The following is a 26,441-nucleotide window of genomic DNA, read 5'->3' as shown; positions in this document are numbered from 1 at the left end:
AGCACAAACTAAACTGAAATTTAAAGAAATGAAGAATTCAAATTCAAGCTTCAAGCATCTGATAGCCAGCTTCAGAGCTAGGTAGTATCAAAATTTTTACTATGTATCATAGACTGTGGGAGAGAATGGCCAATATTAGAGTGTTTTGGGATGCTACGCTTGTTCTCTCTTTACAAAGCACATAAAGCAGGATAGTTTACTAGGCTGAAACTTGGTGTGTAAAGTTACAGAGGAAGAACTCCAGATTGAGGTTCTCCTGGCTCATCTCACAGCATCTCTTTACTCAGCCCTGGTGAGGCTGCACCTGGAGTACTGTGGCCAGTTCTGGGACTCCAGTACAAGAGAGACCTGGAAAGACTTGAAGAGTATCCAACGTAGAGTCAGGACCTCTCTGCAAGGCTTCTCTACCCTCAAGGAAGAGTAGAGAAGCACAGATATCTTAAGTTTAGACAAAGATGACACATGTATTACTGAAGATGGAAGATGCATACAAATTTTCCTGAAATCAATATATTCCAACCCCTGGTGTTCCTTAGGGGTCAGCACTGATACCGGTGTTACTTAACATCTTTATTGGTGACAGGGACAGAGAGATTGAGTGCACCCTCAGCAAGTCTGTGGATGACATGAAGCTGTGTGGTGCAGTCAAAACACTGTAGGGAAGGGATGCCATCCAGAGGGACCTGGACAGGCTTGAGAGATGGGCCTGTGCAAACCTCACGACTTTCAACAAGGCCAAGCGCAAGGTCCTGCATTGGGCTGGGGCAGTCCCAAGCACAAGTCCAGGCTGGGAGGAGAATGGATTGAGAGCAGCCCTGAGAAGGACTTGGGGGTGTTGGTTGACGTGAAGCTCGACATGAGGCAGCAATGTGCGCTTGCAGCCCAGAAAGCCAGCCATATCCTGGGCTGCATCAAAAGCAGCATGGGCAGCAGATCGAGGGAGGTGATTGTCCCCCTCTGCTCTGCCCTCGTGTGACCCTGTTTGCAGTGCTGCGTTCAGCTCTGGGGCCCCCAGCACAAGAAGGACATGTTAGAGCAGGTCCAGAGGAGGGCCACAAAGCTAAGAGGGGTGGAGCACCCCTCCTGGGAGGAGAAAGGTGGGGTTGTTCAGCCTGGAGAAGAAAGGGTTCCAGGGAGACCTTACAGCAGCAAGCCTTACAGACCTTCCAGTACCTAAATGGCACCTAGAGGAAAGCTGGGGAAACTCTTTATCAAGGCATGTAGCAATAGGACAAGGGATAATGGTTTTAAACTAAAGGAGGATAGATTTAAGTTAGACATTAGGAAGAAATTCTTTACTCTGAGGGTAAGCGAGGTTGCCCAGAGAAGTTGTGGATGCCCAATCCCCCTAGAAGTGTTCAAGGCCATGCTGGATGCAGCTTTGGGCAACCTGGTCTAGTGGAAGATGTCCCCATCCATGATAGTTAAGATCCCTTCCAACCCAAACCAGTCTATGATTCCATGATTCATTTTTAGGATCCTTTGCTTTCTTGGTGTTGTTCTTACTGCTATTTCCTATGTATGTGCATTTCTTTTTAACCCCTTTCTTAATTTCAGATCATTTCTTTGACACCTTACAGTTTTATTTCAAAGCTTATTATGTCATAGACACAAAACTGAACTAGCCGCTAGTCTGGAAAAAAAATCCGATAAAGGGAAAAGGTTTCATATGAAGTCATTGTGAAACAAAACATACAAAGTATCACTACCACCATTTTACATTCTTCAAGCAATAACTCTCAGAGAAACACTTTCCAGCTGTGGATTTCAAAGTTAGATAAGGTGATGAACATTCATCTCAAACAGCTGTGGCAGTTTAACAACTTGGCCACACTTTAAAGGCAGAACTGGCTGGTCCAGCCACATCTCTTACAGTACCCATCCATGGGATGAAAATGGTACAAATGAAATACAAAACTTTAAGAAAGTTGTAGATTTCTAATTTTTGTTAAGCATTATACTTTTTGGGGGGGGGATGGTTTATTCACAGGAATGTGTGCTTGTTGCTTAGCCAGAGCTACCAGTCCAAATTTAAGCATCTGTTAAGACAGAATGTGTTGTTTTACCTGTTTTTTATCTTCCATTTTAAGTATCTACATCAAGAATACATTCATAGTTATAAGCAGTATGAAGGCTTAAAGATGTAGATAACTGTAAATTCTTGGCAGAGGCAGATTTGAAAAATAAAAAGGGGGGCATATATTAAAATCCATAGACTGTAACACACATTACTAGTAACTAGCAACCATCAAAATCAGTATAATGTGATTCTATATTTTTGATGACACAACTTAGCATAAGTTTTCACAAATATTATAACTAAAGATAAATTTTCAAAATAATTTCCAGTCCTCAGCTTTTCTGATAGGCATCTTCTTGCTTTCCACAGTACGCCTAACTCCTGCACCCACTCTGCCAGCCACCGTACAGAGTACTATAGGCATCGTACATCCCACACACAAGAACCGAACAGCTCTGCTACCAAAGTGCAAGAAGAGCAAGCGGCCCTATGACTCGCCGGGAGAGGTCTTCAGCTGATAAAGGCAAGCACTAGAGCTCTGGGTAGGAATTTGGGAAGCTGCCCCTTGGGCGCTACACCCAGATTTGGCCACCTATCACAGGACGCTGTTCCAGGCTGAATACCGCTGCAGAGGGGCGACACGGCCCGGCCAGCCCTGCAGCTGCTGGGGCAGGCAGGGGAACGGCGGGGCTGCGGGAGCATGGCACGGCCGCCCCACAGCGGGGCACTGCCTGTGCTGGGCACCACTCATTCAAAATGCAGAGATCTCACGTTTGACTGTCCTTCAAGTAGTGCTTTAGGTGAACAACACACTGTAGTAACTACCGCGACACACAGCGCCCTTCCAGTGCTTCAGCTGTAAAAAGTTTTCAGTGGCTGACTGGTAATACGTCCTACTGACTCATCACCACTGCCCACCAGAGCTCAGGTCAGTGTGCACGAGCACTTGCACGAGCAGTTCCCACGACTCAGCTGGCAGACAGTCACTTACTGTGTCTCAGTCTGTGGTAGATGAGTGTTCACAAGAAAACTAACAATCCTACTTCAAAGCCCAGTCAATTACTGGATAAAAATGTAAATATTCACATATGCATCTCACTCTTCAATTTATCAGCAGAGCACCTCACCAGTAAACTGCATTTCTTTTTTAATATTTGAAAACCAGCAATCAAAATGCATAAAAAGCAAAATTGCTCAGTTCTACTGGCATTCAAAAGCTTTGACAGAACTTCAGAAATGCTGACAGTCTGCATACACAGAAAACAAACCAAAATATGAACACCAGAGGTGTAACAAGAAACTTCACAATTTTCATTTATTTTCAGTGTAGACATGCAAAAATCAACCTTCTTAAATTTCTGTGGATTCAAGACAAGTGATAGCATACTCTGCACTTTTAAATGAGCAGCTGATGCTGCCTGAGTGCCACTGCTGAAGTGCCAAAGGAAAGACATAGTATTCAGCATTCCAGGCCTGAAGTGATGCCTTCTGTATCTCAAGTTACTTGCTTTGTGCTCACCCACTCGCTAAGCTAAGCATCTTAAAAAGACTTATTAAATGATGGATTGACTGGTAATATAGTGACTCTTCAGGTCCTAGACATTAGAGTAGGGAACTCTATAATGCTTCCTGAAGTCATTTGGTAAACTACAACTTATAAAATATCTAATATATTGCATTGTCCAAAATTTTAATAGCTTTTGATGACCTAGAAATGCTGCGGAAGACTCTACACTTCAGAAAGAACAGCTAGAGAATGCGATGACTTCCAAAATTCCTGGGCATGGAATACTTGGATATTGTGTGCCAATACTTGGCACAAAAGAACCTGTACAAGAGTGGAAGTAGGGAGATGTAGGCTGCTGTTACCTCTGCTCCTAAGTATAATGCAACATTATTTACAAGTTGAGTAAAAAGTAAAAGAATGTAAAATAAATTTTAAAAACTTTTAATACATAAATCTGTTATCTCTTTCTACTTTTTTTGTTGTTTGCTTGGGTAAACAGAGTATCTAAGCAAAGCACCATGAGAAAAAAGAGAAAGAGTTCCTTATTTGCTCTGGTTATCAGATAAAAAACCATAGAGAATCCATATTCATTCACAATGAACTAAAAGCATACATATAAAGGAAACAGAGAACACCACAGAAGATCCAAGTGAATACTTAGAAACAATCATCCTCAGAGGTTGATGGAAAAATCTCCAAACCACTCCAAGTGATTCCTCACTAGGGACCAACTGTTAAAAATGTAGTGCTAAAACTAAATACAGACTCCTAGAGGAAAGAATTCTCAAAGAACTTAAGGAGGTGTTTCAGTTGCTACCAATAAAACACATCAGTCCCTCATTGTAAACAATTATTTTTCTGGTGCTACCTTTAGAAGGTGCAGAAGGTGATACTGAACATATTAAATATTTGAGTTTTCAATTAGTTACTTGAAATCAATTAAAAACACTCGAGCTTCCATGACAGCAGCAAGCCAAGACAACTTTTGGAAAAGACAAGCCTACATCTTTAATCTACTTCAACTGTTTGGCTAAAAACAGAACAGAAAAGAAAGAAAAGCAACAAGCCTATCTATTTACTTACATCTTTAAAAATTTCTTGCAAAGCCTATGACAAACTCATTTAGATAACTGACTAGCCATGATAAATTCAAAAAACAACAAAACTAAAAGAAAAAAAACACCCGCAGGATTAGAAAATTGCCAAAAAAAAAAAAAACAAAAAAAACCCGAACCCAAAAAAGAACCCAAACACTTATTTTTAATGTCAAAAAATATTTGTAGAGTAGTCCCAGAATTTCTTCTAGCAGCAGTGTTTAAGAACCTTTGCATACACTACTGAAATCTGGAAATGAGATTAGTTTATTAAACACCTGAGAATAATTCACCTGGATGACTGAATGGGAAGCATTATGACAAGAAATGTAATGGTTACAGGCAAAGATGGGAATATTTGGACCAGCTCATATATGACAGAGGTTTTATGTCCAACTTAACCACTAATGAAAGTGCCTATGAACATGATTTTTGTTATATTTACATTCTCAGGACAGCCTGAAGACCTGAAAACCTAAAATCTTGTGTAGCAAGTAAGAAAACGTACAAGCAGGAGACATCAGTGGATGTGGGTACAATAAAAAAGTAACTAGAATGTAGGTTTTGACAAAAACATGAAAAATATAGAAAAAATTGTTAATGTTGTTACACAAACTAATGGTTCTGGTCTTGTTATTCTTTCTACAAGGGAAATAGCTGAAATGGAAGATAAGAAAAATGAGTTCATTTCCTGAGACAATTCTAAAGTAAGGACATTTCAGAGTATAATTAAATGATACTGACAGAGGAAGAGACATTCAATATTTTTTTTAACCTACAAGAGAACAAACAAGACTAACACAATCCATTCTTACGTTCTGAAATCAGAATCACAAAATATCATTACAGTCTGAAGAGTATTAAAATAAAAACCATACCTTTATATGAAATTATTGTAATAAAGAGAATAGAAACCTTACAAGTAGATAAAAGGATTGATAATACACTGAATAAGAACGTGAAATCTAAAACAATCATGACACGGACCAACTTCTAATAAAAGGACATTCCTTCATTCTGCAACAGAGACAGTTACTCCCTCCGAAATGTTTAACATCAGCAACCATGAGGGGACCTGATAACTGGTTGTTTTACCTAACATAAGTAGTTCCTAGCTAAATACTACTGATGTAATTTATCATCATCTTTTCTGAAGTGTTATGATAAATGCAATATTACTATATGTGCCTCATATTTTCTTTCAACAGCTCTACAATGATCAACTAGGACATCATGATTTGAAATTATTCATTACCTAGCTAAATACTATTGGATAAGTTTAATCCTGACCAAGGGGCTGGACTGACCTCTCCTATGAAAAAAGGCTGAGAGCTGGGGTTGTTCAGCCTGAAGAAGAGAAGGCTCTGGGGTGACCTCACTGCAACCTTTCAATACTTAAAGGGGACTTATAAAAAAGATGGAGAGCACCTCTTACTCAATCAGATAACGACAGGAGAAGGGGGAATGGTTTTAAACTAAAAGAGGGGAGATTTAGATTGGAGGTTAGGAGGACATTCTTCACTCGGAGGGTGGTGAGGCACTGGCACAGATTGTGGATGCCCCATCCCTGGAGGTGTTCGAGACCAGACAAGGCCCTGGGCAACCTGATCTAGTGGGACCTGTCCCTGCCTATGGCAGGGGGTTAGAACTGGATGATCTATGAGGTCCCTTCCAACCCGAGCCATTCTGTGATTCCTATGATTCTATGATTATTGTGCACTGATGCTCTGCAACAAAGAAAATTAAAGTATATCTTTTATTTCTTTTAAACTTAATGTAGGTCTTCAATTGATTTATTTTCGAATTCCAGTAAGTGTAAAATTAGTGTATATAAATAAATAACTGAAATTCCTACCTAACACCCCCATCCCCATACCCCCTCGAAGCACATACTGATTATAAAGGTAAACTTTATGGTGCTTAAAACATGCCATGAAAGTTTGGTGACATCATGTGTGCAAGCAATTTCAAATACACCTTTTGCAAAGTCTGAAACACTTGATGTGTCATATGAACAAATGAACTTGAATATGAACAAACTGGTTTTTGTAAGAATAATGAGTGAGGAGAGGTCAGTGCTGTCGGGACAAACTTGCTGCTGCATGCCCTGGAACGCCCCGAGCGCGGGGGTGGTGCACCATTTGGAAGTGTCTCACCCATTACTGCTCCCCAAATGGAGCAAAAGTTACCCAGTGTAACACGATGATGCGCTGACTTTCAAGCAAAACCACTTGCCCTATTTACAATCTTTATAAGCATTCTCCCACTTGTAGAAAAAAAAGAAAGAACATATGAGCATGAAATGCAATACATGTTCATCTCAAAGAAAACGATCAGTGCTCAATTAGAAAGTGCACTATTTTACAGAATCACTTTGGAATATTTTATAGTACCGCAGAAAGTGCGCATAGTATTTTAACCCCTTTTTTCCAATACCAATTATCTGCTACATAAAGCAGAGAAAGTAAACCACCCTAGTAGCTACAACATTAATTTCGTTTTACAAAATGCAAAAGAGTTCAGGTAGGCGCATTACAACTCAAATTTGATCAATTCAGTATATTCAGTACTTGAAGTGTTAATTTTTGACTGTGTACCATGCTGCCAAAAGGACCTGTATTCTTTAAATGATCATGTCTAGTGTGCCTTTTATGCCACTTTTTTTTGGTGCTATTATGAGTGTAGTATTTTACAATTAAAATAATAAATATGAACCTTTTGGTTCCCAAAAACATTCAGTTTTCAAGAGCTGCACACAGTAACTCATGAAAAGAGTAAGATGAACCGACTCTGTGCGAGTCATTTGGCCAACTCCCACCTGAGAGGTTAGGCAATGCGTTTTTATAAAGCAAGTCTGACTGTTGACCCCTGACACATACTGTTATCTACCTGCATCAGCATGCACTCCAACACACCTGGCAGCTCAGAACTGAATCCGACTGAGTAACACTGCAGATGGAAAGTTAGCTGCAATGCTGTCTGTATCTGTGCTTGTATGGGAGGCTGAACAGCCTGGTGGCTTCCTCATAGAAGCTTGTGCATGTTATAACACAACACAAGAAGTAAAAAGATAAAACTGAAACTTTGCATTGTTTTTCCCAGCCTGCCATCTCCAATCTTGTAGTGTGTAACGCATGAAAAATATTTAATACTCACATGCAATGGGATGGCATGAAAGATGTTAGAAAAGCTTTAGGACAATACCCATTTACAAATATAATTATGAGAAGAAAGCATTTTAACAAGCAATAACCTACACGTACACAAAAATAAAAACATTTTGGAATCCAGGGCAGTTGAACTAGTGCTTCCTTCTCCACCCACATTACAGTTCCTTCGTACCTGCAGATCTGCTGCTGTTGTCAACTTTCATACTCCTTTAGAGAGCAAAACAGCCAACTACTACTCCTATGTGTTGCTTGCATTTAGAATATAGTTGTAATACAGGCTTGCAACAGCCTAACAAATATAAACTGCAAGTACCATCAGTTTGTTTTGCTCTGTTCATGTGTACAAAGCAACAAACACATTTCTTAAGGACTAGCAGTAACAGAATGAACCATTCCTCAGCAACATGAGTCCTTCTCAGGCGAGCTCACAGTAGGCTGCAGTCTCATCATCGGTGCGGTGCCTACCTCCAGATGGATTTATCCAGGTGCACAGTTGCAGACCATGCCTACATCTGCATGGAGTGTGCTCCATCTTGTGTGAGCGTCTAGGCTCACAGCCACAAAGACCACATGAGAGGCCACAGGTACTAGCTGTGTACTAGCTGCAGAGATTTAACTTGGTTTAAGCCACTGATGTTGCATTTCCCCATTCTCTCACCAGCTACTAGGAGACTTCTCTTGAGCTGGCACTTGTGCAACTGGGTGATGAGCTGGCTCAAGGGATGATTTGACTGAAGCGCAGAACAGCTTAAAGCCCAAGCTGCAACAACCCAGATGGACGCATACTGCCACAGATGTACCTGTGACTTGGGGCCAGTGTCTGTTTTGCAAGCAGCACTACCTCCGGGCCTGTGCTGCCTTGCCAGAAACCAGTTTAGAAGTGGTAAGTTAGAGGCATTGCCACATCACTGAAGTCAAAAAAGCCTTCAGCTGGACTTCCGACATCAAATGCTCCCAAACGTTTTAACCGCATTAAAGGAGATTAAAGCATTATCTTTGAAACAAAGCATTGTTGATTTGCTCAGGGGCAAAAAACCTGAACAAAGGGTAAAAATAAAGAAGTGTGTGCAGTATAAGACGCATTTTTGTCCCGCCCCCCCCTCCCAAATAAGGCCGTATTAGAAAACTCTTGTATCTGTCTGGGAGAAACATTGTCTTGCTGCCTAGATGCTTAACTTTTCTGTGTGTCTTTGAGCAGGCTGTTCACCATCCCCAAAGCATTCAGTTTCCAAGCTTTTCTATGCCTCAGATGCCCTCTTCACGTTTATTTAATCCCTTGTCAGCCTTAGCAAAACATTCACATCACCCAGTTTGGGGAACCACACATTTTCATTTGTTTATTTATTTTTATGCAGGTTTAAGTGTTGCAGTTGCATTTGTGTCTGCCATGGCACTCCTCTAAGCTACTGTTTTACTTTGATTCTTTCAACAACCCTAACTCCACTGGAAGCCATGCTTTGTGCAGAAATGGAAGCATCTGATTCTAATATGGAATTTTTCTTTCAGCTTCTCACACATCTCTTAAAAAGCACAGCCACATTAAAGAATAAGCCAAAATATTAACTAAAGACACACACATCTCAAAGTTTTGAGCAAATCAAGTTGTAATTCAGTGTCCCTCAGTTAAAAAAAAAAAAAAAAAAGTAGTGTAGCATTGCATTCTTATCTTTGAGACTAGATTCAGCTGGGATAAGAAAAAAATTAGAGAAAGTAGAACAGTGGTGAGAAGATAAGGGTGTCTGTAAAAATTAAGATTATAATTAATTTTTATTTTAAAATGTTTCATTTTTCCATAGTTATTAATAAAATTTTTATGGCCCTGAAAACAAGTGCTTGAAGAGTTTACCTAGAGTCACAGATGTGCTCATATCAAAATATATAACAAACCAACTTACATGCTAATGTTTACTCTCCCTACACTTTCATCAGCTTTTTCCATACAAACGTTGCTTAGCCATTAAGATCAAATAAAAGACCAAATGACTCTGAGAAGCTATAAATTACGTTTTTCATCTTGGTAAATGATAAAAGTATAGTATCTAACTCATTGTGTAGATGCTGGTAATTGTACATTATTTCAAAAACTACACAATTTTATTTGTGGGATAAGCTAATTCTAGTGCTCTTTGCTCTCTACATCCCCATACAGCAAATTTAGAAAACATTTTTCCTTGTATACTGCTCAGGCAAATTCTCTGAAATTGGATATTAGGAGATTCAAGACTGAATGAGAGGTATCCGTATGCATAAATTATAATAATAGAGGCTTTCTACTTATTCTTCCATAAGAACTTATTTTTTTTTAAGCTTTCAAAGCCAAAATCTGAACTGTAACTGCACAAATATTTGGATCTGGAGGAAGGATGGGCAAACAGGAAGGGTATAAAATAGTCATCTTGTCCAAGGAATATTTCTGAATATTTCAAAGTTTCTCAAACAGAAGTTCTCATGCTAGGAACAACATTGTCAAATGACACCTTAAGCCAAGTAATAAGATGTATTAAAACAACTGTGTTATCTGCTACACAGGATTTTTTAAAATTATTTATTTATTGCAAATAATCATGTCCCATTTCTTAAGGTTTTGTAGGATCAACTTTCTATTTAATTTGCAGAAATGTGCATCATGACCTCAGAAGGAAATACTTCAAAATGACACCTAAGTTTACTGCTGAAAGAATACAAAAACAACAGTAATCAAGGAAAAAAAGATATATAATGCTCAGAGCACATTCTCTCTATACACGTCAACATGAAGTATGCTGCAACCTGAAACACAGGTGTGTTTCATAAGAGAATGCACTGTTATCAGCGCTTTCAGAATCAAGAGCTACCGATCACTTAACGTATTTCAAATGAATAAACACCCAAATACATTTAAGAGTTTAAAAGTTTTCTAAGAAATTGAAAAAAATCGTACTTATTATAAAAATATTAATGAAACTTTAATGAAATGCTTTACTACAGTTATTATCATTATACATTAAATATATCAGGTATGTTTCACAGTGCTTAAAATATGCTAACAGTAAAATTACAGCAAGATATTCCCTGAAAACAAATGTAATGAGGAAGTATTTCAGAAGAGGTAGATGAAACTAGGCAGCTAATTCAGGAAAAACGAAATTGTAAGGATTACTGCATTTAACTAGCACTGTTAGTTTGATACAAATATTTATAAGTCTACTGCATTTCTCTTTGGCTGAATCTTAAAAGCAAACTTCAACATACTTAAAGTGCAATTAAAGCTTTATACACCCTATACTGAGAATGTAATCGATGATTAAAGAGATCTTTTAAAACTGTCTCACAACTCTTTATAGCAAATCTACATTTTTTTATACTTAAGATATTAATGGAAGGTGAACAACTATCAGTGGAAACATATGTATATAGGACATAAGAAGCCCTTTAACTCATGGGACATATGAAAGTAAAGTCATCAGGACTTGTACCTTGTGCTGGCGATACTTGGTGATTCTGCTCCAAGCCTACATCTTTCTAGCTGATTAGCCACAATTTGCCTTTCCACTTCCAGTTCTCTGGTAAGTCTTTGAAATTGGAGCTCCTGAAATTTCAAAATAAAAAAGAAAAGCATTCTTGATGTTAAAAAATTGGTGTGGATTAATTCTGAAAAAAGTCAGTTTCATCACAATCATGTTTCTTGTTTTGACTTTTCCTTAGTGGAATAAATCATTAGATGAATTAGATGAAACGGGGAATTTAATGGTTCTTTAAATCAGTGGTTCACACAAATTTAATCACCTGTTACAAAAAGAAAAGCGTATTTAAGCATTTGTGGATTTTATTCCTCCCACAATTAAGATTTTTGGTATCTTCTTACGTTGTCACAATCTAACAAAATTGGTGCCTATAAAGTTGGTCCTCAATTTCATTTATAACAGAGGTATACTATAAAATATTGTAGTCTACCCTTTCCAAATGCAAAACTTCAAATCCTAAGCTATACTACGTTCTGACTTCTGTATTCAAAAACTCAGAAATTGTTATTTGAAACTGGCTGCCGTCAGAGATGTGTTATTTCACCATTTCATATTTCAGCTTCTGTTATATTTCTCAGTCATAAGTACCAAACCTCAGCCTTCATAAAATCTGGAACAGCTTTTGGAACATATTACTTCCAGGAAGACATGGGAAATACATGGAGCTACACAGAATCTTTGTGTATTATGAAGATCTAGAAATCTATTTTTTTATGAATATAATACTCTGAAACCTGTACTGTCATCAGGGGATATTTGTGAAGTTTTACTCCACGGTTAGGTTTTGTTAATGACAGAAAAGTATTCTATCAGAGCAACTGTATTATTTTTCAATTTGATATTCTCTATTCCCATCATGTTAAATAAACTGTTCAATATTATTTAAAATAGATGCACATCGCTATTTAATAATTCGATCAATTTTGAGGGAAGTCAAATACAACACAAGCATTCCTTTAATTTCAAAAAGTAAATGACTAATAAGCTTTCCCTCGCCCCAAATGTATCTGATGTAGTTGTATTACACATTAGTTGCAAGCCTTGCCATATCACAAAAGTCACTTTCACTCACAGACTGTAGTTAATGCAAACAATTATTTCATACCTTAGGTTACATGGAACAAGGCTTAAATACTTTATTTTCCTTAACGGCTCCTGAAAGAGATCTCTACTTCTTGCAGCTTGTGCAGCTGTTCAGCAAGAGCAAGCGCAGCTCAGCAATACACCTGTGGCTCCCAGCAGCCTGCAAGGACCTCTCTGCACCTCTCAGCTCCAGCCAGGGGGAGAAGTCCGAGTAACTGTGCTTAAACACTACTCTAAAACCAAGATTCACCTTACAGAAGCAGGGATAAAGTTTCTTCTCTTGACTCCTGCAATGAGATTGCCTTGAAATAGGAGGCTAATTAGCACTGGTTTCGTCAGGAAGCCAACTAAAGACTATTGCAAACAGCAGCTGCCATGCTGCTGAAACTGCTCCATAATTAAATAATAATAATAGAACAAAAATAAAAAGCTACTTCTGAAGGTGTGATCTGAGCTCCATACAACAAACTGGCCAGTTAAAGATGTGTCACAGAAGTTACTGCCCCTCCCACAAGACTCAAGTGATTGTAGACACTTTCAAATACTTCTCACTGCTCAATAACCAAACTGAATACTTCTATATACTCTAAATATTGTCCAGCAAGGCTTTTTCCCCCCAGCATGATGAACTTACCCACTACTGCCATGGGACAGAGGCACAGAATGGGATCAGGTTCGATGGGACATTAAAGATCACCTAGTTCCAACGCCTGCCATGGGCAGGGACGCCACCCTGCATCGTCCAGACTGGCCTTGAACACCTCCAGGGATGGCGCATCCACAGCCTCTCTGGGCAACCTGTGCCAGTGCCTCACCACCCTCTGAGTGAAGAATTTCCTCCTTACCTCCAATCTAAATCTCCCCTCTTAGTTTATAACCATTCCCTCTCGTCCAGTCATTATCTGATTGAGCAAAGAGTCATTCTCCATCTTTTTTATAAGTTCCCTTTAAGTACTGAAAAGCCTTTCTTCATAGGAGAGGTGCTCCAGCCCTCTGATCAACTCCATGGCCCATCCACATCACAAGACTGCATTTTTCTGCTATTGCTCTACTAAGAAAATTTCACTAGAACAATATATTCTGTAGTTCTGTACATCTTCATGCACTTGATGCTGCCACCCCACAATCAAGTATCAGCAAAGTAATACTTGGAAGTCTGAATATGCATAATACATCTATAAATTTATTTTTTTTTTAAGAATGTTACACTTGAAAACACTAAGATGGATTTCAGGGTGCCCAAGAAACAGCAGTCCTGAAATGCAACATACCACCATGCTGAAAGCAGAGAAGGTGTAACTGGACAGCAATGGTCAAGCTCGATTTCAGGCTTCTCTATCAAGCAAAATTTTAAGATTGATCATCTATTAGGTTAAAATTTTATAACCTTAAAATGGTTTCTGATTGTTTTGGGCTCAGATAAGCAAAAGAAACCTAAAAACAGACAGACATCTAGCTTTCCCTAAATGCCAGCATATGATCTTTCCTCATGGCACAAAGCTTTTTCATTTTGAAATAGTTGCATATTAACAGTAAAGCCCCTCTCAAAAAATAAATATGCAGACCATGGGGGCCAGGGGAAGTAGATGTGGTTTTCAACTCTTTCCAGGCCACCCAGATCTTCAGTTGATGGAGGCAATTCAGTGCTCATTTATAGCGTAAGAGAAAGCAACTCTTTCCACTAGGCTGGCACTTACTGTCAAGCTTCAATGTCAGAAACACTTAGCACAGTCAATGCTCAGACATGAAAAAGCATTTTAGGACATATGTGCTAAACTTGGATGTTATTCAAATCCTCCTCTGAACAGAATTTGAAAGTTAACACTCCTTTTAATCCTGTGACCTGATACAAAAAGCATCATGAATGTGATAACCTTTGGACCACAGCACATCTTATGGGCCTGTATTTGGACTAGAAAATATGGATAATATTGGAAGGTTTGTACAAAACAGAACCGCATCGAATAGCACAGACCCAGCCTGAGAAACCAGGTCTTAGCATGAGGTAACTTCATGTTATACAAAAGAGGTACACCTGCATTCTGTTCTTTTGGACAGTTTGTGTTTTGGAGAGGAAAAAAAAAATATAAAGTATATTAAGCAAAAAAGCAAATAAATTTATAAATGAGAATTTATTTTCCAGTTAATATAGATGAGCCACGTATCCAAAAAACAATTCACCAGCCAGACATTAACATGATTAGTGGGGAATGCACAGATTTTCAAAAAAACGTTCAGATGCTGAAGTTCTGTAACTTTTGAAGAAAATGTAGGCAAGGCAAGCTTTTTTCCAAGTAAAATATGATGTGTTATATAGCATGTCACAAGCTTAAAATAAACAGTATTGCATTCCTCACTTGCTGAGATAATATAAAAAGTGTACCCTATGGCTAAGACTCTTTCCCATTCCCTACTGTTTAAATAGTTTTAAAAGTAACATCATTGATTTAAACTATGAAATTGAACACAAGACTCAGGTTCCAGTTTTGTTATTTACTGATCTTTTAATTAGATGAATAAAAGCAAAACATACGCTAGCTATTATTTGCTTCCACTCAGCCAATCTCTACTGCTTTGCCTTTTCATTACAGGCAGAGGCATTAATAACAACATTAGTCTAGAAAGCTTAATACATGCTACATACACACATTTACTTGAGTACTCACCCGCTTCGCTGCCTCCTACAGGCCGGAGTGCAGCGGGCCAGAAGTGGGTGGCATCCCTGCTCCTGGCATTGGGGTTGGAACTAGATGGACATTAAGGTCCCTTCCAGCCCAAGCCATTCTACGATTCTATGATCTACACCAGTTCATATGTATTTCTGCAGCAAAATACTTCATAAAGAAAACTGGGCAACTTTTTACTTTGACATTTTGCATTCCAGAAGGAAAAAAAATACAGTGACTTACCAAATCAAACAGGCTGACATATTCTAAACGCCTATACAAAGTAAATCAATTAAAAAGGAATATGCACAAGGGAAATAGGACAAAGCTACAGGTGCAACAGTTACAATGGTAGGAATCAGACACATGGGAGGGAAAATAAGTTCTGGGGTTGTCAACTGACCTTGCATCTACAGGATGGCATCTTTGTAAACTAATTCGTCACACGTTTCTGTCCTAAAGGTGTTTAAGAGAGGAACCAGATAACTAAGATCAGATAAATCGGTGATCTCTTATTTCACAGTGTGTTTGCTTTTTTACAGTTTTAATAGGCATCCTTCCCCTACCCTTCCTGATAACTCCTCAAAGCATACTCAAATTCTTCATCTGGAGAACAGAGCTCCACCCAATACCAATAATCACCTGAGGTTTTTGAGAATTTCGGGTGATTAAAAAGATCAGGATTAGTGAGGTTTAACTGAAAGCACTGAGGTAAGTCTTTTCTTTTTCTGCTGAAAATCTGCTGTCTAACTTCACATCACATCTCAGTGAGAGTGTAACCCCTGTCTAGAAAATCACATGATTTGGTTTTGACTGGCAGAACACAGAAAACTTTTCTCTTAAAAGAACACTGTGATATAGAATCAGTACAGGAAGCTGCACAATACCCAAATTAACAAACTGTCTATTTAAATAAAAGATAACAATAATTTAAATAAACAACAACAAAAAAGCTAAGCTATTTTTTCCCCATGCTGCAAAAAAATCAAAAGCTAGTTAAAACATAAAGAACCATATTTCTATTTTTCTTGGGTGTGGAAAACATGAATGTAACAAACTGACAATGTAGTAAGAAATTTTACTTCATTAATTTATGCTATGTTTAAAAAGCAAAACTCGCTAGCATTCTAAATCAGAAAAACTGTGCAAAGTAGACATGACAGAAAAAAACAAGAAATCATGTTTGGCCATTTCACCTGAGGTACTCAGCACCGTTGATTTTGTACCAACACCCTCAGTTGTCCATTTACAATATTATTCATGACCTGTGTATCTGCTGCTAAGAAAAAACATCACAGTGTACTAAACTGCAAAGGTTTATAGAATCAAAGAACACCCTTATTTGGAAGGGACTCACAGGATCATCAAGTCCAACCCCTGGCTCCATACAGTACCACCCAAAAATCAGACCATGCATCTGAGAGTGCTCCTTGAACTCCGGCACGCTCAGTGCCGTGACCACGTTCCTGGGGAGCCTGTTCCAGTGTCCGCCTACCTTCTCGGTGAAGAACCTTTTCCTGATATCCAGCCTGAATCTCCCTTTATGATTAATTTGCCATTTTAAAATCATTCTGACACCTACGAAGACCTAATTTGGTTTTGCAAGTGAAAGCAAGATTAATTTACTCTGTGAAAGCAGAAAAAAAAATCAGCTTCATTTTTTAATTTGAATAACGTTCTTACGCATTCAGATTGTGATTCCAGGGAAGTAACAAAGCTAACATACTTTTTGAAGCAATGAATGCTGACTTACATATGTCTCTTCTTAAATTTGGTATCTGTAACAGTAATTGCAGGTCTTAAATACCTGCATAAATACCTAAGAGACGGATGATTTTAGAGGTGCCACCTTCTTTATAGCTGGAATACCTGATGTTTTAAGCCTGTCTTTTTTGTTTTAGTTTAAATCAGACAGTTATAGGAAACTAAGTCCTAATCAGTTTTCAGTAACTGCATTGCATTGATCATTTTCATAGTTTATAGTCCCTTAAAGAAATTTGGTACTTTCTTCATACTATTTGCATTGCTCAATAAACCAGCATTTATCCTTTGTTTCAGACCCCACAGTCAGTTCCATAAAAATGAACAAACAAAATGAGCACCCAAAACCAAAAAGCTTTTTTTTTTTTTTAAAAAAAAAAATTAAAAAAAACACATCGCATGCTAAGAGTAAACTTGGGAGAAGGGGGGAGGGATACCACTCTGAATGGACACCTACCACCAATAACCAATATGTTTATCTATCATATAACATACTATTTGTTGCAGGAAGCTATTTGAATTTATTTCTCTAGACAGCTTCTCTGAAAGGAGTGGGAGCCGTCCCCCTCACACAGGATGCTCCCACACAATGCTGGCAACACAGGAAGCTGCTAGCCTAAGCAAAAAATCACAATTAACTATTTTTTTTATAGCACTGGCTTGTGACAATATGACAGGAGTCAACAAAATAATTAGTACATTTGTTTTCATTTGCAGAACATCATCTATGTGGGCAGGGCATAGTAAAGTTATACACGTAGATTACAGAATACACTGCCATACTAACCAAAGATTTGGTACTAACCAAATCTTCTGAAACACATACACTACAATGCTTCGGCCAGAGCTATATTTTTTCCAAGATTACTCAATACATAGAGGAAAAAAATGTAATTCTACTCACCTGTTTAGCAGTAACTACTTAATCACCTCACAAAACGACAATTTTGTACTCATAAGCTAAATTTCATTGCAAAACCACAGGCCATATTTCTTAACACGAAGCTATAAAAAATACTAGTTTTTCATTATTTTCAGGGAGAAGCAGCATATACACAGTTCAAGAAAGAAGAAAACAACTTGCTTTGGAAAGGCAAACATACAGACTGCGGGCAGACAAGCTTCCGTGATTAAAAGCCAAAACTCAAATTTCAGAGCTCTGTAACCGTGGAGGCTCTTGAAGGCTGAAGGTTCTGGAGCAGAGAAAAACCCTGCACGGGGTGTCAATGTTGTAGTGTATACCACAAGTGACCAAACAGAGCTAGAAGCTCTGAATGCCCAGCAGTAATTTTTCTGCAATGATGTTGAGACCTCACTCACGAACATACTTCAAGGTCTTCACTACCAGAAGACACAGATGAGGCAAGTTATACCAACCACAAAAACACACTGCTCTCTTCTTTTGAGAGCTGAGCACCTCTTATAGGCTTGTGGCTCTCTAACAAGTGGAAAAAAAAAGTTGTGAACTTACTACGCTTGGCAGTTAAAACAAATACTTGAAAGCAGTTAAGTAATGGGAACATAATTTGTATGACAGACCATAATGATTATTATTCTCTTATTGAAGTCTTTGGATAGCATAAGAAAATTTAGAAGCAACTGTGTGCTGTCTGTGCATCCCATTATAGCACTATGTCACGGAGATCCAACATTTTCATTTTTGTTAACCAAGAACTTTTCTACCTCAGTAATATGGAGGAGAATAAGCACTCAAGATTTACAATGTTGAAAAATAAAAATTTTGTTCTTCTTGCTCTATTGTAATTTGAAACCTGGCAAAACACAGGTAATTTAAAACTCTAAATACAGGATAGAAGGTCCAATTGATTAACTGAAGGCTTTCTAGTGACAATTGTTCAAGAATCAGCAGTGATGTCACAAGTAACAAAAACAACTCTTGAACTCTTTTTGAATGGCATGTGCCTGTCTTGCCACACCAGGATCAGGCAGTTGGGACACCTGGGAGAGATGATGCCATTGATGCCACAGAAAGGGAAGCATCTTGCAGCAGCGTCAGCTTCTACCAGTTCTGAATGGTTGCTGAAGCAGGCTGGGGCAGAATGCAGGGCTGTGATGCTATGTAGTAGCACTGGGATACGCTAAGTTGCTTAAATCACCAAACGTCACTCTTTGTGAAAAATCAAGAAGTAACTGTAAGTTAACTTTGAAATGTTTTCCTAATCATAAAAATTTTGAGCATTGAACAATTCAGCTAAGCCTCTTCCAGTAGTTCGAGTTGATAAAAACGTCTGGCAAGCATTTGAGAGGAATATTTTTACCTGTCAGCTACTGTTTCTCATTCAACTGCAACATACAGTGCAGAGATGCACAGCTCTCATCGCCTATGAAAGGGTTCATCGTGCTAAAGAAAGGCAGTTATATTTTGGACATTTCTATGATACAAAGGTGCAAAACAAGAGGAAAAAATTTAGTTAATTTATACCTTCTTCACATTACAAGTGCCAGCCCCCACACTAATCCATGCACAGTCCTACATGCTCCCACTTGCTTTAATTCTGAAACAAATTAAGGAACTGACTAAAACACATCAAATACATTTTCTCAACCTGCATACTGTACTTTAGTGACCCAATATTTGAATTCTCTACTGTAGTCTATTGAAAAAAAACAAAATTTTTAACTAACCATACTAGATCAACCTCAAAGTTTTCTGTAAAAATAACGGTTACTCACACACACAACTGCATTTTCATGCTTTCAGTATCTCAGTATCTTCCAAAACAGAAGACAAAAGATAAAAAAATTGGACAGGGTAAAGAGAATCACAGATTACAGATTGTGAAATCCCACAGCTACAATTATTGGCTGATCACACTTCTCTGCATTCAACAGCAGTAGACCATTAAAGCCCTTAATACTTTTATGCCTGCATTGTTCACTGGTCTGGTAAAACAGTTTGGTGCTGCTCTAGCAGATGAGGGATCAAAATTTCAGCAATTAATAGGAAAGTACTCATACAATGACAGAAAGGAGGAATGCCACTTGAGGTATTCACTGACTTCAGCTGAGTAACATCCTCTTTGAAAACTGTTTGTTACAATGATGGGTTATTTTAAATTGCTGAGTGTACTGTTTTGCCAGCTGCTGATTAGAGTTGAGTTGTTGCAGAGTAGAGCCTGGTAAGCTACCAGTGTTACAAGAGGTATAAATACTCCAATATATTTTGTGGATGCCCACAGTTTTAGGCAGGCTCTTCTTCAAAGGGATTTTCCCCTTAGAAGCTTAACAATACAATGCTAGAAGGGAAAACTAATTTCTAATTCTAATTTCTAATCTAATTTTCAAATGAAAAACAGAGTATAAAGAATTTTGATTCTGGAAATGAGTTAGCAGTTTCATCTGAGAGAGGAATTCCAGAAATTTTGTCTTAAAATTAAAGCCTTGGGAAGCAGACTTCTCAGACTTGATTCACCAAATCTGGAAATATTTGTGAACGAGAGAGATAGCAAACTTCAAAGTTCTGTACTTAAAGGGGTAAGAATGATCTATACAGTTGAAAACAACATTAAGAGAGTTGAAGAAAAATCTCCCAGTCATATAGCAAAGATTTTGTTTCACTTATACAAAGCTTGGAAAGCCATTTACTAAAAAGTACCAACCATTTAATAAAAAGTTCATCTCAGAATGGATATACATATATCCATCTAACCCATCACTAATCCAAATCAGAATTTCAAACTAAGACTGTTCAATTGTTGTGCCTGATTACCAGAATTGCATTTATTACATCTTTTTTCAGGTATTTTGTTGAAGCCACATGCCTATGCGGTTGGATTATGTAGTGCTTTATATCAAAGTTATATCTGAATTGGTAGAGAAATCTCTCAAACTTAATATCAAAATACAGTAATTTGAGCAAAAATGTTTTAAATGTGCAATAAGAAACTCTTTGCTGTATGAAGAACACATTCTTTCCGTCAATTCCATATGAAAGCTGTTTTTTTGTACAGTTTTCATTTTTTCCCCCCCACCAACCCCATAAAAAAAATTCCTCAATAGCCATCAAAATAATTTTGTACTTAAACAACAAAGAAGGAAAAAAAGCAAAGTGCACATTTTCTAAGTACATTGTTCAATACCCTTATGGAAAATCTAGAAGTTTTGCTGAAGTGTTGAACAAAAGGGAACACTTCTAGAAAAGCACATAGGAAACCACAAGAGATTTATGATTATTAACCCAAAAGCATATCCAATCATTCTAAGTCTATTATCACCTGTTTACAAAGGAAAAAGTGAAAAGTTGGCCATCTTTGAACTAGTTGACACTTAAAGAACAAAGAAATTGAAATAAATAAATCTACCACTGCTGCAACTGCTTCTCTCTTGGCAAACAAATCAGAAGCAGTATATTCACGTTACTTTTCAAAGCTGGAGCAATGGAAGGTTCTCCCTGTGAGACCTTTTCCTCCCTCAGCCCAATCACTGAAAAGGAAAGGCAACACCAAGCAGGAAATTCAATTTTCAATGATCTGGTCACCCACTTCAATCTTGCCAACTCAGCAACAATTAATTCTAAATTCAGTAGTGTAAGGCCTGTGCTTGTGAAACAGCAGCGATTCACAATAATCTAGAATTTCACCTAGAGTAGTTGGCAACTAGCTGCCTTTATATTTCTCCAAAAAGTAACTGCTATGATGTTGCCCTTCCAAAACAAAACACCATCGTATACATGCAACTATTAGAAGAAAAAAGGCTAAAATACATTTCAACTTTAGTACAGTTAGTCTTCGGATTTCCCTGCATTCAAAAAGGAAATCCAATACTAGAAATGTAACTTAAGTTGTGTTAAGAGTCAGTCCTTCCCTTGATTTTCATCCAAAAGTACGTCCGCTAATGAGGCAAACAGAATAGCTTATCCTGGTAAAAGAACTATCCCCCCTACCCTCATTTAAGACAGCGGAGGTGGCAGTGGCGTAGATTATCCTAATTAGGGATTTGTTTTCATGTTTAAAAACTAAGCTTTGTCAGAAGAGCACAGGCGAAGCAGTAGTAATCAAATTTTCTTTGCACTTCTCAATCACTTTTGGTGAAAATGATGAATTTGTTTCCCTAGAATATAATCAAGAGATTTACACAGCTGTCTGACAATTTTGTCTCAATGAGGGGAGTGTTCAGAGTTCAAGGGACATGCTCTATTTTGATAACAAGGTTGCCTTATACTGATTTGTGATCGCAAGAAAAAGAAACAAATGGAGAAGTTATTTAAAATGTCTTGTAAAGTTAATAGGCTTATTAATTACTGAAACTTTATATATCACAGAATCACAGAATTGTAGGGGTTGGAAGGGACCTCAAGAGATCATCAGGCCCAACCCCCTGCCAAAGCAGGTTCAAAATATCTATGCCATATGATATGTCATAGATATGTCTCTATCTACGCCACTATGGTAGACATTGCTTAACAAAGTCATTCAATAAATTTATGTACTTATTTCAGAACTACTGCAGTAACTTTAATAGTTTTTATTAGGTTAAAATCTTGTACAGTTGAACAAGTAATGATCTTTTTTTTTTCTCAACTTTGGTTCCACTCTAAGCGTGTCTAAAGTAATGAATTTAAGGTGTGGCAGCTCTATTGTACAAATACAGATCCACTGCAAATAAAGAGAGATTTCTGAATAAAACAAAGTTAAGCCACAGTAAACAGCATATTAGTTTCCATTCAAACTTAATAAAGTAAATAACTGCACTGGAAAATATTCTGTTCTGGGATTTGTGCCATACAGGAAGGGCGTTGAATATGTCAGTGTCTGTCCATAATTAATATCAACAGAAAGAATACCAGAAAGCTACAGTTTGGTTCTTACTACTTTCAAGTTATTATTCTCAAGAGCGAAGCATGATTTTTATCTTCCTCCCCATTCCACTCATTCTAACATGTCTACACACTTTACAGAGCTAATCTACAGTTTAAGTTTGTGTTTCAGCAACTATTAAAACACAATTTTAGTTGTATTTTTTCCTTTGATCGGAATGGAGTTGCTTAATATCCATAAATTTGAGAGTCTTTTTTTGAATGAAGAGTGGAAGTGGTTTTAACCTCCTTTATAAAATGAGGAAATATTCCATTATCCATTTTTTCCTGTAAGAACAAGATAAAATGTTTCCTGGGTAGGAAAGGGTATGTTAACGAATGCATTTTTTATATATATATTTTTTAATCAATCCAATGTAGATAATGCTGTCATAATTGTATGTTCGGTTTAAGCAATCACTATTGCATTAAATTTCACAAAAGCATTTCTGGACAGCAATCACAGTGGTAAGATTATTGGCTGGTGAAAATATTCCTTATTTCACTAGGAATTATAGCACTGTCATTTATTACAGTGCTGCTCATCATTTGAGCTACCACTACAAGCATGTTCTTTGTCAACTGCAAAATAATATGGACTAGCGTAAAATCACCACAAATGTACTTTAAGCAAATGAGTTCTAATTGACATTTGTGATAAGCTAAGGCAGTGCAAGACCAAGTGCTGCTTTCAGATGATGAGGTAGCTCAAGCTCTTTATAACCAAGTTGACTGTGCTTACTCATATCTTGATAGCCTCCAGCCTTAATAACCTTAACATTGGAAGCTCAGTTTTAAAATCACTGAGAAATTATTAGTCTATTACCAGCTCAAAAACTTTTGAAACTAGTACTTAGTCATGAAATTAAGATCCAAATTTCATTGCCTTGCAGTAATTTTTCATTTAAGACTAAGGGTTCCATGGGTATGAAACTTGTTTATATTCAGACCATATGATGCAATCATGTTCCCCTTCCCCCCCATATAGAGATAATTGCTAAGATACATTTCAGAAATGTTTTGCAGATTTAAAATATATTGTTACCTGGACATTGATACCTAACCCCAAACCCAAATATTAAGACCTATTCTTAAACAAAACATTAACTTACCATACAAACTCTTTATGAGCATATTTCTGTAACACTGCATCCAGCTTTGCAGAATGGACAAAAAGGTCTGATTCTCAAAGTTGCATTAGTTCTACACTACTGATTTTTATATTTTGTTTCAACAACAAACCCACATCTCAAATCTGATTTACATGATGGCATACATTACATTTGATACAGAATACCATAATGATGCTTCTGTTCGTTGCAGTCAAGTGAACCCTTTCCGATACCCACATTTTGACATACAAAATACACTACACTAACAGCAGAAAACAAATTTCAGAAACAATGTTTCTTTCCAGCAATGCAATAAAAGACAATGATTAATTCTGAAATGCATGCTGGATTTCTGAATTGCTAAAAGCAAGGCATATACCTGTTCCTTTACAGAAGCTAAAATGGTAGTGGCAGTAGTCTCTGGTTCCATGCCTGGGACTGTGGAAGTTTCCTGTGCTGTCTGTGGCAGCCCATCTTCCACCACTGGGGTCTGCTCAGGGGCTGGCATTTTGCCTGCAATAAACAATATTTTTAAATAGTTTACATTTTCAGTCAGGGACATTTATGTAAATACAAATCTTCAGGATTATAAATTTTCACCTTCCTTCTAACATCTTTCCAAACTTAACCAAAATAGCAGAGCACTTCATACTACACATATCAGCATATGTTCCTATTATTGTGCTTCACCTTCACAAACTGAAATCGGAATGTAAAGAGCAGGCAGACGTTACCAAGCAGCATGATGTTTAAAGATTATTTTTAAATACTATCTTGTGGAAATTACTAAAAGTAGCAAAGTCCAAGATGCGTAAAGAATACTATTATTAAACATCGAGAAGACATAGAATCAATAGAGGTTTACATCATGCATAGAGGAATGACATCTAACAGCAGAGTGTTTTGCCGTTGGGAGCAAACCAAAGAGATTAATTATTGTTAACGGTAATAATGCTTCTAGTGTTCTTTTTCCAAAAAAAAAAAAAAAAAAAAAAAAAAAAAAGAAATTAAAGCAGTAAAGTTATAGCCATTGTCCTGGGCTATGGATAGCACAGAAGGGATAGACAAGATGAACGTTTGAGAATCCCAACCTTCATTATTGTGGAGGCAGCACACACTAACAACCCCAGTACATGTAAAAAATAAAAATACAATAAATAAATAAGAAGTTGCTATTAATTAATATTACAGATTGTTATGATGTGTTTAATACTTTGAAAATAGCACAGAGGCAGTATTGATGCATCTCCTGCACACATACCGAACTCTAACTTCCTTCAGAAAAGAAAAAACTCACAAGATTTAACATTACAGTAATAAAAATTTAGATTTTCAAAAGAAGCTCAATATTCTTAGAGAAGGCATACAATATGAACAGTAGCTTCCTTCTCTTCATTTCACAAAGAGTAGCTTACTCTGCAAACAGTCCACAGGCTATCTTCTGGGACGGAGAAGGAAAAACCGCTGCAAATACCACACGGCTGTATATCAAAGCATGCAAGCTTAGCTCCTTTTCTTTCTTCCCTCACATTACCACCCTTCCAAAAGGATCAAACCACAAACAAGGCAATATAATGATTATGCCAGGCACTGTCCTCCTCCCAGACCAAAACAGGCAAGCCCAGGCTAAGTATTTCTTCTTCCCCCAGCACGACCCCAGCACCCTCAACGCTCCAGCAAAGCCTTTCAGACCCAGCCCAGCCCCACCACCTCAGACTCCAGTCTCTGAGGGAGAGGAGGCCCCAGGCCAGCGCCGTGCTGCTGGCCTGCCCCGGGGCCTCACAGCGGCGCGCAGCCCAGCTCCCGGCCTTCCCGCCAGGCCCCGAGGCCTGGGAGGCAGCAGCCCATGGCTGCGGGCAGCTCCTGGCAGCAGGCCCCGCCGGGCTGCTCTCTGCCACAGCGAGGATAACAGCCATTGCTTCCACCTCATCACGCTCAGCTGAACTCAGCCAGTGCTGAAATGCCTGTAGCCACATCTGGGGAGATCGAGCCGGCTTTCTCTCAAACAGCGCAAAACTTACACTTGGAGAATACTTGTAGAATACATACAGTGATATCACATGGTTTGCATGCCGTATGTTTTGTGTGATATTGCATACTACTTGACTTGCAGAGTATCACCAAATGAGTGTCCGGTGGTACCTATTCTTGAAACAACATTTTCATTCATTTTAAGCTTGCAATACCATGGCAGCCAAACTAAGATTTCCTAAGCTAATCTTAAATCTGGCATACATCTAAAGCTTCAGAGACCCCTGCGTCTAGAAAGAAAGCAGAATAAAAAACTTCTCCAATAGTTATGTAAGTTTGAAGAATTGAAGCGGCAGACTCAACTTGAAGGCTTTGGAAAAGAAAATAGTAATCTTTAAAGGCTTTTCTTGTAAAAAATCAACTCTTTCATCAAGCCGTAATGAGCAAAAGAATCATAGAATATGTTTCAATTCCCTGGGTCATACCTGGATTTTTAAATCACTTTCCACCACTCTTTTATGACAACAACTCGGTGTTTCAGGTTTCTAAACAGACTGTTAAATTTGCTAGCATATCATTAAGTAATAAAACTACACATTCAAGCTTTCCCTTCACTTGGTAAAATTTGTTAAGAGATCAAAATGTCAAATCTCAAACGCCCTCACAAGTTACAACTGAGGGGTGAATCCCATTGTGTCCTGACCTGCAAAGGAACCAGCGGAGTGTCCATTATGTTCAG

At 37.9% G+C, this 26,441-nt stretch overlaps 1 protein-coding gene across 7 annotated transcripts in view; it reads right to left on the bottom strand.

Moving 5' to 3' along the window:
• The window catches only part of PKP4 (plakophilin 4), an 88,931-nt gene that overhangs the window by 41,661 nt on the left and 20,829 nt on the right, over positions 1–26,441 (bottom strand). For 5 of the 7 annotated variants that reach the window (XM_050711449.1, XM_050711448.1, XM_050711451.1 and 2 more), the window contains exons 2-3: positions 24,111–24,244; positions 11,247–11,359 (exon numbers count right to left, since the gene is read on the bottom strand). In XM_050711449.1, coding sequence (XP_050567406.1) covers positions 11,247–11,359; positions 24,111–24,239 — 242 coding nt within the window. In that variant the 5' untranslated portion in view covers positions 24,240–24,244. Of the gene's footprint in view, positions 1–11,246; positions 11,360–15,446; positions 15,500–24,110; positions 24,245–26,441 lie in introns of those variants that run through there. The other 2 variants (XM_050711452.1, XM_050711453.1) reach the window with 2 other exon arrangements.

This window comes from Cygnus atratus, chromosome 6, assembly GCF_013377495.2.
Source record: "Cygnus atratus isolate AKBS03 ecotype Queensland, Australia chromosome 6, CAtr_DNAZoo_HiC_assembly, whole genome shotgun sequence".
In the NCBI taxonomy this organism is placed as follows: domain Eukaryota; kingdom Metazoa; phylum Chordata; class Aves; order Anseriformes; family Anatidae; genus Cygnus; species Cygnus atratus.
This window is presented reverse-complemented; position numbering and strand designations above follow the sequence as displayed.